This window comes from Pan paniscus, chromosome 2 (genome assembly GCF_029289425.2).
Source record: "Pan paniscus chromosome 2, NHGRI_mPanPan1-v2.0_pri, whole genome shotgun sequence".
Taxonomy (NCBI): domain Eukaryota; kingdom Metazoa; phylum Chordata; class Mammalia; order Primates; family Hominidae; genus Pan; species Pan paniscus.
The window spans coordinates 119672611-119691283 of record NC_085926.1 but is presented as its reverse complement, the minus strand read 5'-3'; the positions used below and the strand labels follow the sequence as shown (position 1 = coordinate 119691283).

Below are 18673 nucleotides of genomic sequence, written 5' to 3'. Positions count from 1 at the left end.
ATTCACATCTCTTGCACATTTCTTTATCAGGTGTTTTACTTTATTGATGTTGAGTTTTAAGATATTTTTATTGTTTTAGATTCTGGATACAAGTTATTTACTGGATATGCTATTTGTAAATATTTTCTCCTAATCTATGACTTGTCTTTTTTTTTTTTTTTTTTTTTCTGAGACAGAGTCTTGCTCTGTTGCCTAGACTGGAGTGCAGTGGCATGATCTCAGCTCACTGCAATCCATGCCTTCCAGGTTCAACCGATTCTTGTGCCTCAGCCTCCTGAGTAGCTGGGACTACAGGCATGCGCCATCACGCCCAGCTTATTTTTGTATTTTTAGTAGAGGTGGGGTTTTGCCATGTTGGCCAGGCTGGTCTTGAACTCCTGGCCTCAACTGATCTGCTTGCCTCAGCCTCCCAAAGTGCTGGGATTACAGGTGTGAGCCACCACGCCTGGCTTCAGTGACTTGTCTTTTCATTTTCTTAACATTGTCTTCACAGAGCAAAAGTTGTATGTTTTGATAAATTTTTAATCAATATTTTTTATAATATATTGTGCTTTTTTGGTGTCTAAAAGCTCATTGCCAAATTCAGCGTCACAAAAATGTTCTCCTATGTTTATTTCTAAAACCTTTACAATTTAAGTTTAGGTCTCTGATCCATTTTGAGATATGCTTTGTATAAGGTGTGAGTTGTATGTCAAGGTTCACTCTTTTTCAGATGTCCAATTGTTCCATAACCATTTATTGAAAAGATTGTCCTTTCTCAACTTAATTGCATTTGTACCTTTGTTAAAAATCAGTTGACTCGATTTGTATGTGTCTATTTCTAGGCTCTCCATTTTGTTCCATTTATCTGTGTGTCTATGCTTTCACCAGTGCTGCCCTGTCTTGTAATTGTAGTGAGTAATTTCCACACTCCTTGCCTTTTCATATGTTTTAGAGTCAGCTTTTTGATGTTTACTAAAAGCTTGCTGGGATTAAGTTTGGAATTGCACTAATTTTATAGGTCAAAATGGGGAGAATTGATACTTTAACATTATAGAGTTCAAATACATGTATATGTTTTATTTCTACATTTATTTAGATTTTTTATGTCTTCCTCGGGTTTTCAATAGTTTTCAGCATTCAGCAAATTCTGCATATATTTTGTTAGCTGTTTACCCAAGTCCTGCTCTGTTTATTCAGTGCTGTTGTAAATGGTATTCTTATTGGTTTCAAATTCCTCTTGTTCATTGTAATGGGAATGCAGTTGACTTTTTTTTTTTTTTTTTTTTTTTTTTTTTTGAGACGGAGCAATCTAGGCTCACTGCAAGCTCCACCTCCTGGGTTCACGCCATTCTCCTGCCTCAGCCTCCAGAGTAGCTGGGACTATAGGCACCCGCCACCACACCCGGCTAATTTTTTGTATTTTTAGTAGAGTTGGAGTTTCACAGTGTTAGCCAAGGTGGTGTCGATCTCCTGACCTCGTGATCCGCCCGCCCCGGCCTCCCAAAGTGCTGGGATTACAGGCGTGAGCTACCGCACCTGGCCTGCAGTTGACTTTTATATAGTGACTTTGTATCCTGCAACCTTGCTGAATTCACTTATTCTAGGAGTTGCTTTTTAAGGAAAGTCTACATGGACAATCATTTTGCTAGTTGAGACAGTTTTATTTCTTCCTTTCCAATTTGTATTTCTTTTCTTTTTCTTGCTTGTTGCATTGGCTGGGACTTCCAGTATAGTGTTACATAGAAGTAGTAAGAGACATCTTTGCCTTGTTTCTCATATGGTGAGAACATTCAGTTTCTCACCATTAATTATGTTGGCTGTAAGTTTTTTAAAGATGCCCTTTATTAGGTTGAGGAAATTCACTTCTTAGTTTGCTGAGAATGAATTATTCTTATTGTGAATTCATAATCATGAATAGATATTGAAATGTGTCAAATGCTTTTTCTCAATCTATTGATATTATGTGGTTTTCCTTATTTAGTCTATTAATATGGTGAATTACATTGATTTTCATATTTTGAATTAGCATTACATTTCTTGAACCCCACTTGGTTGTGATGTATTATCTTTTTATATATTACTGGATTTAATTAGCTAATATTTTATGGATTATTTGAATATTTTGTTGACTGTGACCATGAGGAACATTGGTCTTTAGTTTTCTTGTAATATCTTTGTCTGCTTTTAGTATTAGGGCAATGCTGGTCTGGTAAAATAAGTTAGAAGGTGTTCCTTCCTTTTCTATCTTCTGGCATAGATTATATAAAATTGGTATTATTCCTTAAATGTTTGTTGTTACCTACTAATGAAGCCACCTTGATCTGGAGTTTTCTTTTTTTAGACGGTTTTTAATGTATGAATTCAATTTCATATTTATATGTGTGTATATATATATGTGTGTGTGTGTCTGTACACACACATGCACCCACACACATCTACTCATTTATATTCAGGTTCTCTATTTCTTCTTGAGCTTTTGGTAGCTTGAATCTTTCAGTGAACTGACCCATTTTATCTACATGGATGAACTTAAAAGTATAGGGCTATTTGTAGTGTTTATTATCTTTTAATGTATGTTAGGTCATTAATGATGTTTCCTCTTTCATTTATGATGCCAGTAATTTGTGTCTTCTCTGTTTTTTTCTTGGTCATCTTGACTAGAGTTTTATCAATTTTATTGATCTTTTCAGATAATCAACTTTTGGTTTTATTGATATTCTCTATTTTTCTATTTTTATTAATTTCTACTCTGATTTTTATTTTTATTTTTCTGCTTACACTGGCTGTAATTTGTTCTTCTTTTTCTAATTTTCTATAGAAGAATCATAGGTTACTGATTTCTGTCCTTCCTCCTTTTCTAATATATGCATTTAATGCTGTACATTTTGAACAAAGTTTATATTTAAATTTTAGCAAAGCCACATGGTTTATCAAGAAAGCTTTCTGAAAGAATGGGGTTCATGGGGCACATAAAAAGAAAAATGTTGCAGTATCATGGAGTTTATTTGAACAAGTGGGAGAGAATAACAGTCTGACAGAGGAAGAAAGAATAAGACATTCATGTTTAGGCATGTGCCTGTAGTCTCAGCTACTCGAAAGGCTGAGGTGGCAGGATCGCTTGAGCCCAGAAAGCAGAGGTTGCAGTGGGCTGAGATTGCGTCCCTGTACTCCAGCCTGCATGACAGAGCAAGACCCTGTCTCAAAAAAAAAAAAAGAAAGAAAAAGAAAAAAGAAATTCATGTTTGTAAGTGAAACTACTGTGAAAGAAGGGCATTAAAGATAAAAACTACCTTTAAGGTGTATTTAACAATTATAGATTGGTATTTAACATTGTATTAATGTTTAACGATTAGGTACTTACATTTTATTTTAGAAATGATGTTAGTGATGGTGATAACCTCTGTACAATTGCCACTGAAAAGAACAGCGTGTGACTACACTGGAAGTACTCAAATGCCTTTTTGAAGACATCATTGTGCTGCAGACTGTGTCTAATACAAATCCCCTGTACAGTATTCTTTTTTCATTCACGGATGATATGGTTATCAATATAGGAGAAGCCTATGTTCATTTTGCTGATTCTTAGGTTTTTTCCCCCCTTCTTTTCCTACAGAAATGCTGAGCCGATTATCAGGATTAGCAAATGTTGTTTTGCATGAATTATCAGGAGATGATGACACTGATCAGAATATGAGGGCTCCCTTAGACCCTGTGAGTAGTTCTGTTCTGATTTAAACTGGTAAGACATATGTTCTGTGTTCTTCTAAGGAAAATAATTTAAGATAGAAGGGTGTGCGAAGCCTCCCTGGTACTAGGTGAAGCGAGGATTAAGAAAAATATTGAAATTTTATAAGTGATCCTTCTCTTGTAAGTTTTTAGCTTAAAAGCCACAGTGATGGGAAACAAGTCCTGGATACAATTTGAAAGGGCTTTCTCATTTGTCTCCCCGGGCCTTGTTTGGTGCCAGAGTGTTTTAAGTCCTTTGTTCTCATCCTTGGCTATTCCTTTTCCACAGGAAAGGTCTAAGTGACAAATGAGGAAACTGGAACACCTTTTGGGTTTCAGAATATCTGTTTGCTTTGTAATTTCATTTACCACTTCTCCTATAGTTTGTATTGTATTTTCTTTTTTTTTTAAGATGATACAAATTGGCAGTATGTATTATATTTTCTGAAGTCCACATAAGGAATTAATAAAACTTCTTAGTTTTCTGAAAAGACAAGAAGTAATGCTTAGTGGTTAAGAGAGTTTTACTTAACTACTCTCTTAATTTTAACTTTTGGCCTTTTACCCTTACTGGTTTATGATTTTTGCTTTCCTTTATTTTTCTCTTTGGTAAAATTAGGATAATAATACCTTAAATGGGATAATGTTTGTAAAATGCTTAACATTTATAAAATACTTAATATATTGTAATGGCTATGATAATGATTATTATTGGATCAGAGTTAGATTCTTAAGTTAACAAGAATATGAATTGGGCAAAACATAAAAAGTTGGAATGAAGAAACTCCTGTTGGGAAGCTAATACCTTTTCCTGGTGCACTGGCAACTTTTTTCCTAAATATTAGGAATTACACCAAGAATCTGACATGGAATTTAATAATACTACACAAGAAGATGTTCAGGAGCGCCTGGCTTATGCAGAGCAATTGGTGGTGGAGCTAAAAGATATTATTAGACAGAAGGATGTTCAACTGCAGCAGAAAGATGAAGCTCTACAGGTACTATTGTTTTTATCCTTTCTTGTGGAGCATTTGATAAAGGACAGATGATACACTACTCACTTTAATTTTTGTCTCCACTTAGATTATTAGGGAATCTGATTATCTCCCTAGTACTGTAACCTTATGCCTACTGAAAATAACTTTTGGGTCGGGTGTGGTAGCTCACACCTGTAATCCCAGCATTTTGGGAGGCTGAGATGGGAGGATTTCTTGAGGCCAGGAGTTCGAGATCAGCCTGGGCAACATAGTGAGACCCTGTCTCCACAAAAAAAAATTTAAAAAATATTAGCTGGGCATGGTATTGGGCACCTGTAGTCCCAGCTACTCTGGAGGCTGAGATAGGAGGATCGCTTGAGCCTGGGAGTTAGAGGCTGCAGTGAGTTGTGATTGTGCCACTGCACTCCAGCCCTGGTGACAGAGAGATACCCTGTCTCTGAAAGTAATAAAAATAACTTTTAGTATGTGCTAGATAAGAGGGGAATAAACATTTATGTATTTACCATCATTGTTTTTGGGCAGGAAGAAAGAAAAGCTGCTGATAACAAAATTAAAAAACTAAAACTTCATGCGAAGGCCAAATTAACTTCTTTGAATAAATACATAGAAGAAATGAAAGCACAAGGAGGGACTGTTCTGCCTACAGAACCTCAGTCAGAGGAGCAACTTTCCAAGGTATGGTGACTGGGTGTAGTGTATATTTCCTAAGTTGAAAAAACCTACCAATACAGCAGATCTTCACCAATCACAAACATTTAGGATGCTAAAATGATACAGCACTAAATAATGTTTTGGTTTTTTTTTTCTTATAGAGCTTGTAGTTCAGCTGGACTGTAGGCCACACACAGGGAGAATGAAAGACCTACAGAAAACATGGATATGAAATGCCAGTTGTGACCTGGACTTTCAGGGATTAAAAAAGGCTCACAGAAAGAAATAAGTACTGAAGTGAGGCATTTAGAGAGGAGGGAAACATACCTTTTGGAGGAGTTTCATCATTGATTAGAAGATTAAACTAGATTATCTCTAAGGTTTCTTCCAGCTCTGAAACTTTTTAATTCAATGACTTAACACAGAATATTCTGTGTCCTCATATATAGTCACATAGTGGTGGATTAAAGCTTCATGCATGTGGGCTGAATCAGCTGAATTACCTTGGACTCTCTAAAAGGGAGGCTCACTAGGTTTATGACTGCAGCCAACAAAGCAGTTTAAGGTTGGAGATACAGAGGAGGAATAAGGAAAGTACTGCCCTGTGAGGAATATTGTCCCAGTACTCAAATTTTCATTATCTTTCCTGTATGGTTAAACTCCACATATTCACATTCAGTCAGCTATTTAGAGAACAAGAAACTTCAGTTTTGTGGAGAGTTTGATACAGATTATATGGAGGCAGGCATATCACATGCATACTGTAGTTATAGAGTGAGCCTAGACTTCACCGTGTGTAAGAAATCTTTTTATTTTTTTAGTTTCATTTTGTTTTGCTTTGACCTGCTAGTATCCTTAGTTCTTGGGAAATGAGATTTTAATCAGTTTTCTAGGCACAACCTTTGGGATCGCTAGTTAGTGACCCAGTTCCTGCTTAGTCTTTCCTCTCAGGGCCTAATGATCAGAGAACATTACTTTCCCTGAATTGATAACCTTATTTAACTTCTTGAAGCCTATTTTAAAAGCTTTTCTCAATCTTCTCAAATAATTTCACCTTGATCCTTCTTTTCCTTTTGGTTTTTCCTCTGTCAGTTCTCTTCCCCTCACTGTGGTAGCACCAACCTCTCTCCTCATACTGCTTTGTTCCCTCCAGCTTCTCCTCAGCTATGATGTCAGATTTTTAAATTATCCATTTTATACTCTGCTTTTTAATTTAATTTTTAGCTCTGAGACCTTAAAGCAGTAATGTCTTAGAGCTCATTTTCTTTCTCTGTTAAAGAAATGATTTCTAAGTTTCAGCAATCAGTCATAGCAACCCTTTAACTATTATATACTCAATACAGAGCTAGGTATTCTGTGGAAAGTATAGTTGAAGAAATGACAACAGTCCTCAGGTGCTTGACTGACTTATGTGAAAGTATAAAAGTATTCTTTGTAATTCCAGTAAGCAGAAATAGCTTTGTTTAGGGGGTTGGGAGGGACTAAATTTACAAAGAGGCAGAATCTCAGTCTAAGGGAGAGCTTTTGGAAAAAAAAATAGATTATTGAAAAAATTGGATTTCCCCTCACTGGCTCTTTTCTGATGTGTTGCTTCTCACTTAGCAACAGCTATAGTTTCCTGAGCTCTCTCCTTGATTCTTCAAGGCAACAAGACTTCGGGTTTTCTATTAAGGTTTAGTCCTGCATGGCACTGACTGGTTTTGCCCTCAGAATAAAAGCTGTCAAAATGGGAAACTCGGTACCATTTCTTCCAATTATCACATCCCCTCCAGTATCTTCCTGCTTTTGGTTGCTCTCCAGTATTTTCAGATAGCTGTTTTCTATATTGTCCACAGTTTTGGGTTCACATGCTTGGTGTGAGGGGAAAAAAAAAAAAATATATATATATATATATATATATATGTATGTATTTCACAGTTTATAGCTATTATGTGAGGGAGGGTAGGTCTAACAGGAACTGCTTGGCCATACAAAAACTGGACAACCCTAAGATTTCTTATTTGTTAGATCAGCTGGTTTTTCTTGCTCCCATCAGTTTAATAAAATTATAACTAAATGGTTGTAAATGAAAAATTAGAAGAAAATATCAAATATATATTAATTGTAATTCTTTTAAATAATGACTTTATCTCCTGCATTTTCAGCATGACAAGAGTTCTACAGAGGAAGAGATGGAAATAGAAAAGATAAAACATAAGCTCCAGGAGAAGGAGGAACTAATCAGCACTTTGCAAGCCCAGCTTACTCAGGCACAGGCAGAACAACCTGCACAGGTAGGGGTGGAAGTTACTTCATAATCATTAGGTTAATGAATCACTAAAACCAATGGATTATTATGTGACAAATACATTTTTCTAGATGCACAATGGGCATTTATCTATGTATATATCAGTCTCCTTCTTTTCTTCATTTCTTCTTGTCTGGTAATTTTATTAGAATATGCATTGGTGTTTGTCATTTTTAGTTGTTATTCATAGATACCCAGTATACTCTTTCAATATATGGTTTCACATATTTTAAGTTTTTTTTTTTGTTTGTTGTTTTATTTCACTTTAGGCCTTCTATTTTTTGTTTGTTTTTGTGTTTTTTCTGTTTTTTTATCTTCTATACTGCAATGATTTTTTCTTTTCTATTGGATTTTTCATGAGTTCAGTCACCTCATTTCTGATTTTTCTAAATCTGATTTATGTTTTTCTCTCATCTCTGTATAATTTTTTTTCTTTTCTTTTCTTTTTTTTTTTTTTTTTTTTTTTTTGAGACAGGGTCTCACTCTGTTGGCCAGGCTGGAGTGGAGCAGTACAGTCTCAGCTCTCTGTAACCTCTGCTTGCCAGGTTCAAGCAATTCTCCTGCCTCAGCCTCCCGAGTAGCTGGGATTACAGGCATGCACCACCATGCCTGGCTAATTTTTTGTATTTTTAGTAGAAATGGGGTTTCACCCTGTTAGCTAGGCTGGTCTGGAACTCCTGACCTCAAGTGATCCACCTGCCTGGGCCTCCCAAAGTGCTGGGATTACAGGTGTGAGCCACCATGCCTGGCCTGTATAATTTTCTTAATTTTTAAAAACTTTTTGGAATAGATTGCAATTTTGATTTTTTTTTTTTTTTAGTGTGCCTCTGGTATGCTTTTATCACCTATAATCATATCATTCTGCTCCTTAGTTTTGTTTTTAATTTATAATAACAGAAATTTAATTTAATTTAAATAAAAGAATTTATTTCTTACATTTATGGAGGCTGAGAAGTCTAAAGTTGAGGGACTGCATCTGGTGAGGGTCTTCTTGCTGATAGGGCTCTCAGTGGTGTCGCAAGGCAGTGCAAGTCATCACATAGTGAGGGGGCTGAGTGTGCTAATTTGCCAGCTCAGGTCTCTCTTCTTCTTATAAAGCTACCAGTTCCCCTTCTATGACAACCCATTAATCCATTAATCTGTGAATGTGTTAATTCATTGCTGAGTTCAGAGACCTCCTGAACCAGTCCTTTCTTAAAGGCCTCTTGTCACACTGGGGATTCAGTTTCAACGTGAGTTTTAGAGGGGACATTCACATCATAGCCTTCCACCCTTGGCTCTCCAAAACTCATATTCTTCTCACATACAAATACATTAATTGCATCCCCACAGCCCCAAAGTCTTAGCTCATTCCTGCACCAATTTCTGTGAGCCTGTGAAATAAAAACACATTATCTTCCTCCAAGATACAATGGTAGGACAAGCATAGGGTTCACATTCTCATTCTAAAAGGGAGAACTAGGCAAGAAGAAAGAGAGTAACAGACCCCAAGCAAGTTTGAAAACCAAGAGAGTAGACATTGGGCCTTAAAATTCCAGAATAATCTTCTTTTACTCCATTTTCAGCATCCTCTGCAGGTACAGGGGTTGGGTCCCCGAGACCTCAGGCAGTTCTGTCCCTATGGCTTTGCTGGGCTTAGTCCAGCCAGCATTCCCAGGCTGACTTTGCATTGCACACTGGTAGCTCTATAGTTCTGGTATGGCAGTGGTAGTCCCACACCGTGGTTCCACTAGGCATTACTCTAGTGGGGACTCTGCAGGGCAATTCCAACCCCTCATTTCCCCTTGGCATTGCTCTAGTGGGGCTCTCTGTGGTGGTTCTGCCTCAAGACAAGCCTCTGCCTGAGCCCCCTGGCTATTGATGACATCCTTCGACATGTAAGTGGAGACTACCAAGCCTCCACAGCTCTTGCTTTCTGTAAGCCTGCAGAATTAGCACCATGTGGATGTTACCAAGTTTTACAACTCGTACCTTTTGAGCTGTGGCATGAGCCATACCTGGGGCTGCTTTGCACTAACCAGAACAGCTGGGCTGCAAGGAGCAGTATCCTGAAGTGGCACAGAGCAGTGGTATCTCAGGGCCTATTCACAGAAACCATTCTGTCCTCTTAGGGCTTTGGGCCTGTGATGGGGGCTGTTGGGGCAGCCTTAAAGATTTCTAAAATGCATTCTGAAATGCCTTTAGGGCTTTTTCCCATTGTCTTGACTTTTAGAAACTGGCTCCCTTTTAGCCGTGTTAATTTCTTTAGCAAGTGGTGGCTGTGCATTCTTGGATTCCCATCCTGAAATCTCCATTCTTTACCACATGGCCAGGTTGCAAATTTTCCAATTTTTTTTTTTTTTTTTGCTCTGTTTTCTTTTTCTCTGTTCACTGTAAGCAGATAGAAGTAACCACATAGCAGCTCAAGCAGTTTGCTGCTTAAAATTTTCTCCTGCCATATACCCTAGTTCATCACTCTCAAGCTCAGCCTTCTACAAAGTTCTTGGCCATATAAAAACTGGACAAGTTCAGCCAAGTTCATTGCTAATTTATAGCAAGGCTGGGCTTTACTCTAGTTTCTGATACTTTGTTCCTCATTTCTGTCTGAAGCCTCACCAGAATGGGCTTTACTATTTATGTTTCTATCAGCATTGTGGTCACAACCGCTTAACCAATCTCCAAGGAGTGCTAAGCTTTCTGTAGTTGTCTTATCTTCTAAGCCCTCATCAGAATCTAGGCATTTTTTTTTTTTTGAGCTAGTTCCTCAGAATTCTTCCAGCCTCTGCCCATTACCCAGTTCCAAAACTGCTTCCACATTTTCAAATAATCATTATCAACGATGACCCCACTTGTCAATACCAGTTTTCCTTTTTAGTCCGTTTTCTCTTGCGTGTAACAGAATACCTGAAACTGGGTAATTCATAAGAAGTTATGGAGGCTGAGAAGACCAAGGGTGAGAGGCTGCATCTGGTGAGGATCCTCTTGCTAGTGGGGCTACTCTGTTTTTTTAATAGTAACTTAAATGGGATATGACCTTCATCCTTTTCTGTTCCTTATTTTTGTGTCAAATTTATTCTCCTAAACCTCTATTTGGAAGGAGGCTTGATTCAGGAAAGCTTTTCTTAACAGACTTCCTTTTTCTATTGTTTTTGTGTTGTGTTCAAAGATATGGGAGCCGGATTTCTGAGATTTCCTGGCTTTCTTCCTTCTGCCCTTCACTTGGTTTATGCCAGCACTGTCCAATAGTAATAGGTTTATTTGTAATAATTAAAGACTGGAAACAACTCACATGCCCATCAATAGGGAAATATTTAAACTGTGGTATATCCACACACTGGAATACTACTTAGAAGTGAAAAGGAACCAACTATACAACAATAGAAGGCCTTCATTTTAAATTTTGAAATGTGTCTATATTTATTTTTGAACTTGGAAAATAATTCAATTATAATAAATGTTTATATTGCAATTTAATTATTAGTTATGATTAAATTGGTATCAACTGTTACTAATGCTGTCTGCATTAAGTATACAAATAAACATATTACAGTGTTATATAGGGGTCTAGAAAAATGTTAAACTGAATCAACCCATTGATACCAACTGCATATACACTTGTTGCTTGTGCAGCACCTCAACAGTAACTTACATGATGCAACAGATAAGATGAAATATAGTCATGCCAAAACAAAGTTGTACTTAATGGAAAAATAATCTATATTTCAGTTTTCAAATTAAAATTAAATAATGTTAAAAATTAAAAATACTTCTTTTCTATCAGACCCATTTTAAGCCCTCTATATCCACATGTGGCTAGTTGATACTGAATTATACAATATGTTTGTAGACCTCTTTCTTCTGTCTCTTTAATTCCTTTTCTGCATAATTTTTATTTCACTCCTCGCAGTTTCTTCTTAGTACAGGTTCATGTCTCAGAAGGGAGCCATGATGAGTCAGTTGTGAGAGTTCAGGGGGCCTAGATTGCTCTAGCCCTTTTAGTCCTTCTTACCTTACTGTGCACCCCTTGCATTTACCTAGTATTAAAGAATGGCAAAGCCCTGCCACTATTCTAAAATTGGCCAGCTGTTCATTCCAGCAAATAAATACATTGGCTGTTTAGGGCTGTCCCTTTCTCAGACCCATCAGATTTCACTCTTTTGCTGCCTTCTTTTTCTTACACAATGTAAGACTCTAATACAATGTAGTTCTTGTGGGTTTTGGTGGTTTGTCCTTATTAGCTTATATTTTAGGGTTTTTAGGACGGTCTGCCTAATTTTACTGTAAATGTTATCTGTGGTTTTTTTGGTTTTACTATCTTGTGCTGTCTCTATGTGAGGAGTCAGAGAAATTGAAAAATTGCCACTACTGCTTCTGTCTTCTTCTGACAAATAAAATTTTGATAATGCATGCAATTTCCTTTTGGGTTCAATGGAAACTAGAAGGAAATATGGTAGGCATTTAGGTTAAGCAAGAAAGGGAGGTCAAAGAATTAATAATGCTCATTCTTTTGCTTAAATAATTTTTTTTTCCTTCTATGTCTTCGGTTTGATAAGAGTTCTACAGAGATGGAAGAATTTGTAATGATGAAGCAACAGCTCCAGGAGAAGGAAGAATTCATTAGCACTTTACAAGCCCAGCTCAGCCAGACACAGGCAGAACAAGCTGCACAGGTAGGGACCTCACAAAATTAGGATAAAGAGCCATGAAGTCCAGTGGGTTATTATGCACAAGTCAATTCAGTGAGTCACTTTAAAAAATCCTAGTAGATAAAAGTATAGTAGCATGGGTGTTGCACTAGAAATTAGAAGGATATGTAGTAGAAGAGATTAGGAGATGTGTGGTAGGTAAGTGTGTCATTAGGGAACACCAGAAAACCTCACAATGTGTTATTTACCTTGATGAATTTTCTATAGCCTAATTGATGACTGTTTCTTAGTTCTGCATGTCCAGAAACTTAATTTTAATAGCAGACAGAGATTCAGTCTTTTAGGAATGGACTCATGCTGAGTTCAAAAGAGACCAATAAGTAAACCAAAAGAAATAAAAATAATTAGGTTCATTCTTTCCCAAAATAATATCTATCTTAATAGGAAATAAATTATAGTTAGATTACTTAGTGAGCCTGTAATGGGAAAGTGGTGTAGGTCATGTGATTTTATGTTAAATGGCACCAGTATGTGACATTCTTCTTCCCATTTTTTTCATCTGTCAAGACCAGACCATTTGGATTGGCATCCTCAACTTTTTCTATTTTTCTAGGTTTCTTGGTTGGCCACGCACTCCCACATATTTATTTTTGAAATTGGGTCTCACTCTGTTGCCCAAGCTGGAGTACAAGTGGTACAATCATAGCTCACTGCAGCCTCAATCTCCTGGGCTCAAGCCATCCTCTCACTCACCTCAGCCTCCCAAGTAGCTGGGACTACAGGCATGTGCCACCGCATCTGGCTAAATTTTTTACATTTTTTGAAGAGACAGGTTCTCAATATGTTGCCCAGGCAGGCCTTGCACTCCTGAGTTCAAGTGATCCTCACACCTCGGCCTCCCAAAGTGCTGGGATTACAGGCACTGTAATTTTTTGGGGGGGGTGGGGGGCAGCGGTGGGGGAATGCTTATGAATCATGAAAGATTTTTTTCCCTGAAGTACCTTTGTACATAGCTAATTATCCATTAGGTGTTTACTTTATTAATAATTTGTGGTATTAGTAGTGCCTTCTCTCTGTGGTTGGCCTACTGCTATGTGTACAGTTAAAATTGTATATCCTGAAATTCTTGGTTTTACCTATTAGCTTTTATTGTGTCCTTTTTAAAATTTTTATTTATTTTTTATTGTGTCCTTTTTATGTATAAGCACTATATACAGTGCAGGATGAAGAAATACAAAATATGGTTTTTAACCTATGTGTTGCTAAAATATGGAAAGCCAAGATACGTACATGTGTTAAGAGATTCATGGTAATTTAAGGCTTTCCGAATAAGTGCCAAAGCAAGCAGCAATACAAACAAAATATTTTGGGAGGCGAAAGAGGTTACTGTGAGTATGACAGTTAAGGAAAATTACACGGAAAAGTTGGGATTTAGGCAAAACCATGATATATAGATAATATTCCAGACAAGCTGGGGGAGATATTTCAGTGATGGGGAACGGTGTGAGCAAAACTGCAGAGAAGGAAAAGAATATGGAACATTTATGGGAAAGGAGTTAGAGATGTTTGGCTAATGAAAGACTCCAGTGCCTACACACTTGAAACACAAGAGTCCAAATTCCTAGTGAGGTCACAATTCAGATAATAAAAACATTCTGAGGATTTTTTTTTCTCCTACCAAAAAAGAGAGCCAAAGTTTGATTCAAGGTGTCACAAACTGAGATATCAGCAGTAAAGGACCAATGCAAAATGGGCAAGCTAACAGCTAAGCAGCATGCTCCACCATAGAACTTAAGGAGATGAATAAGCAGATGCACACACTCACAACCTAAAAACAAGACGGAAGCACTGATACTGAGCAGCTCACCATCAGTCCATTTATTTCCATTTCATTCTGTTCAGAGCCAGTTAAAAATGAGCATGATCAAGAAGGCTGCAAGTAATGACAGCTGAAAACAGCTGTCTGGGGAGGTGGTGTGGATTTAGAAGCACATGAGGTTCTTTGGTAGAAGCAATTCTTTGAAAATAAGACTAGAAAGATAGATTGGTATTTCCAGTTGTAGAGAATCTTGAATAAATGATATGTTAGTTTGAATTTTCATTTATAGGGCATGAGAATTTTACTGAAAGCTTTTCAGCCATGAGCAAGAAGTGTCCAGGGTTTAATAGAAATCTAACTTAACTTCACCTTATGTGTTTAATATCTTAATCTTTTTAGAACTTTAAAAAATACACTTCTTGTATATTTAAAACATTTCTAGTAACCATGAACATATGATTTTTGATCAAAATTTATGTTTAGGCTAACTTCTGAATTTGAAAATAGGCTTTCTCTCGCATTTCATAGTTACTGTCCAGCCTATCTCTCTTCCAACATCCTCATCCTTGACAATCAAAATTTCACTTTAAAAAGCTACTATCAAGTCTCAGTGTCTGTCTTGGAAAGTAGTCTGTGAGTTTTATTTGTGCAATATTCGGGGAGTGTAACTTGCATAGTTTCTCTGGTATGTGTCTTCAGTTGAGTTCCATGCAGCAGGTGGTCCGAGAGAAAGATGCCCGCTTTGAAACACAAGTTCGTCTTCATGAAGATGAGCTTCTTCAGTTAGTAACCCAGGCAGATGTGGAAACAGAGATGCAACAGGTGTGTTGCTAAAACTCGGTAGAATGACTGTCATTTTGGTTAATATTTAATCCATCACAGCCAATTTCCTACCCTTACCCACTGCTCTTCACTTGGTGTTAGTGTTTTCCTTATTGGCCTCTTTTGTGTCCTTGTCTTCTGTTGCATAAAAATTATTTATTTTTTCTTATCCTTTTCTTGCCTTTTACCCCTCTAATCAGGTTCTTGGTGCTCAAAAGCTGAGTTTAGTTGGTGAATTTATGTGGTAGTCAAAAATTGGTTTCTCTTCAGTTTTCTGATTATAGCTACCTTTGTGCATTACACACCTAACCCAAAGCTTCAAATCAATGAAGTCAGTTTTAAATATTTAAAAAATTAGAGAAGAAAAAGAATGATTTTGAAGACATGAAGTCTTTTATTAGATCAGTAATTCTTTTTTAAAAAAATTTGAGTAGATTTGGAAAATTGGTTTCATTGTATTTGAGTTCACCATCTACTAACTCAAAGTATTTTATTTCACTTAGTGTGTAGTGCAGTGTGGTACTGAAAGGCACTTCAGTGATACTTTATGTTTGATCTGTTTAATTAGATTGAAAATTAATTAGAATTAATTAGAACGGAAACTTTTAAGTTCTAAGCAATCTTTCAGAATGCACCACTAAATAAAGTTTTAGAATACAACATATTATTAAGTAGAATACTAATTGTATATGTGTATCATTGCTTTATTTATTCAACAAGTGTTTTTCAAGTGCCTGCCCAGTGCATGAAACTAGGAGAAGAGAAATGATTCTTGCCTGCAGAGAATGTTCTCTTGGGTGGGTAAGATGTACATGTACCTATGCTATCTAGGTACAGGTTATTAACTGTATGATTTTGAAGGCAGATATGTGTTATTGTTTTTTCTAATTTTTAAAGAGGCTCCCTAATTCAGGGACTTGCTTGTGTCTGGGTCTGGTTGTTGTTGGTGCTCTGGAGAAGACATTTTGGAGAGTCTTCGTTGCTGCTGGATGGGGAGCATGGCATGCTGGTCTCCCACTCTTTAAACTGTCATTTTCAACACCCCAAAATTTAAGTACACAAATCTACATGACATTTTGAAAGATAAGCAAATACAAGCACTCATTTGTTAGCATATTATGTCTAAAATGTTTTCTTCTCAGAAATTGAGGGTGCTGCAAAGGAAGCTTGAGGAACACGAAGAATCCTTGGTGGGCCGTGCTCAGGTCGTTGACTTGCTGCAACAGGAGCTGACTGCTGCTGAGCAGAGAAACCAGGTACTGCCTTTTAATCTTTACTTCCTGCCTTGGAGGGTATTCATTTCCACTTTCGTTTGCCAGGCAGTAGATATAAAAGCCTATTTAAAGTCTTCAGAGAATTGATGCCATTTATTCATTCTTTCAACAAATACCTCGTACTTAAGTGGTGGGGATGCAGTACAATTATGAGCAAAACTAAATACAGTTCTTTCCCTCATGGAGCATACATTGCACTTCTTTATTGTTGCTCTTTCCCTTTGCCATTTTAGATCTAGGGTCCTAGTTTATCTAGAATGTCATACAGATTGAGTACGCCTAATCTGAAAATCCAAAATGCTGCAAAATCTGAAACTTTCTGAGCACCAACATGACACCACAAGTGGAAAATGCCACAACTGACCTTGTGGAACAGGGTAACAGATCAAAGGCAAATATGCACAAAATCATTTAAAATACTGTATAAAATTATCTTTAGGCTATGTGTATACGATGTATATGAAACAAATGAATTTCATGTTTAGACTTGCGTCCCATCCCAAGATATCCAAGATATTCCACAATCTGAAAAAAATGGAAAACTAAAATACTTCTGGTCCCAAGCATTTAGAATAAGGGATACTTGACCTGTATTATCCTTTAGTGAGTTTCTTTTTCATCAGTTACTTTTCTCTGTCTTGAATGGTTTTTGTGCTTTATGTACAGCCCATCTTTTCTTGTTTTTGTAAATTGACCTTCTGTTAGATTGAAATGATCTCGTTCTGCAATATTCCCTTGAATATGAAGGTAATCAGTAATGCTGATCTGACTATAATCCATCCTGCCATTTTCTTTCTTATATTGTCCTGATCTTCATTCTCATTGAATTCCATTGAATTCCACTTTGCTTCTCTAGTATGTTAATTCTTCCTTACCCTTGCTCCTTTCTGTGTCCTATATAGACCCATGCTTGACAATTTGAACTACCTTTTTTCTACCCCTTGGATTCCTTGTGTTCCTATCCTGTCACATCCAAGTAGTCTCATCATAATGCAGAATTGGTGCTATAGTCCACATTCTCTGTTTGTTTTTCTGGGTGCCTGTGTGCTGCTGGGGAGTCAGCCATCTCCTCTCTTCTTAATTTTCAACTCTCCTTCTTGAGAAGGGCTTTCTCTCTAGCATAGAAACATGTTCCCATTTTTTTCCATCCTACAAGAAAAAGCACTTTACAATGCTTGTTGAAATGAAATAATGTATTTATGGCTCATGAGACTTTGTCTTTTTTCTTAGATTCTCTCTCAGCAGTTACAGCAGATGGAAGCTGAGCATAATACTTTGAGGAACACTGTGGAAACAGAAAGAGAGGAGTCCAAGATTCTACTGGAAAAGATGGAACTTGAAGTGGCAGAGAGAAGATTATCCTTCCATAATCTGCAGGAAGAAATGCGTCATCTTTTAGAACAGTTTGAGCAAGCAGGCCAAGCCCAGGCTGAACTAGAGTCTCGGTATAGTGCTTTGGAGCAGAAGCACAAAGCAGAAATGGAAGAGAAGACCTCTCATATTTTGAGTCTTCAAAAAACTGGACAAGAGCTGCAGTCTGCCTGTGATGCTCTAAAGGATCAAAATTCAAAGCTTCTCCAAGATAAGAATGAACAGGCAGTTCAGTCAGCCCAGACCATTCAGCAACTGGAAGGTCAGTAGCTGATTGCTTTTGAAGTCCACATCTCTACCACCTGAATGGCTTGTATTTCATATTTTCAGGGATCTGTTAATGAAATCTTTACTCAAACCAATTGAACCAATAGAAGGACTGAGAAAAACAGCTCTTCTAAACTTCTTGATGCATTTTTCTTGCCTCTGACTGGCTATAATCTTTCTTAATATTATAATTATCATTACAATACTAAAAATGTGATAGTGATGTTCCAGATATTAAATAGAATGCTACGTTAAATATGACTGATCTGAAGGATTCAATGACTGAAACGAGTAGGATTTGAATTAGTTTTTGGAAAACTCAGGCCAGATCTAGGTGCATAGGTTAGGAGACTAAATTGCATGGAGTTATCCATAAATCTAAAGAAGGATGGATCTCAGTGCTTTTCTTATAGGTGAAAATCTCTTTTCACCTGATTTCTTGTCTTACAGGTGAAAATTTATCCTTTATGAAGGTATAAAGGAAACTTTTTAAAAATGTGTTATTATAAAAGTAATATGTGCCTATAAAAAATTGAATATTTTAGAACTTTATAAATTAAAAAGTGAAACTTCCTCAACACCAATACTCCATCTCACCAATCCTCTTCCCCAAATTATAACCTTTACTAATATATTGACATAGACATAAAGGAAAGATTTTAGAAAGAATTAAGTTGAAAATTTGTATTGAATAACTGAATGTTAGCCAGACAGTTTTGTTTTTTGTTTTTTTTTTGTGACAGAGTTTCACTCTTGTTGCCCAGGATGGAGTGCAATGGCATGATCTCGGCTCACTGCAACCTCTGCCTCCTGGGTTCAAGTGATTCTCCTGCCTCAGCCTCCCAAGTAGC

General features: G+C 36.9%; 1 protein-coding gene across 17 annotated transcripts in view; it reads left to right on the top strand.

The window, feature by feature from the left end:
• The window catches only part of GOLGB1 (golgin B1), a 90095-nt gene that overhangs the window by 19126 nt on the left and 52296 nt on the right, over window positions 1–18673 (top strand). For 5 of the 17 annotated variants that reach the window (XM_008950475.6, XM_003825174.7, XM_008950474.6 and 2 more), the window contains exons 2-9: window positions 3596–3693; window positions 4554–4706; window positions 5229–5381; window positions 7502–7630; window positions 12177–12293; window positions 14788–14910; window positions 16053–16166; window positions 17415–17817. In XM_008950475.6, the coding sequence (XP_008948723.3) occupies window positions 3598–3693; window positions 4554–4706; window positions 5229–5381; window positions 7502–7630; window positions 12177–12293; window positions 14788–14910; window positions 16053–16166; window positions 17415–17817 (1288 nt within the window). In that variant the 5' untranslated portion in view covers window positions 3596–3597. Of the gene's footprint in view, window positions 1–3593; window positions 3722–4553; window positions 4707–5228; window positions 5382–7501; window positions 7631–12176; window positions 12294–14787; window positions 14911–16052; window positions 16167–17414; window positions 17818–18673 lie in introns of those variants that run through there. The other 12 variants (XM_055110339.2, XM_008950477.6, XM_055110338.2 and 9 more) reach the window with 4 other exon arrangements.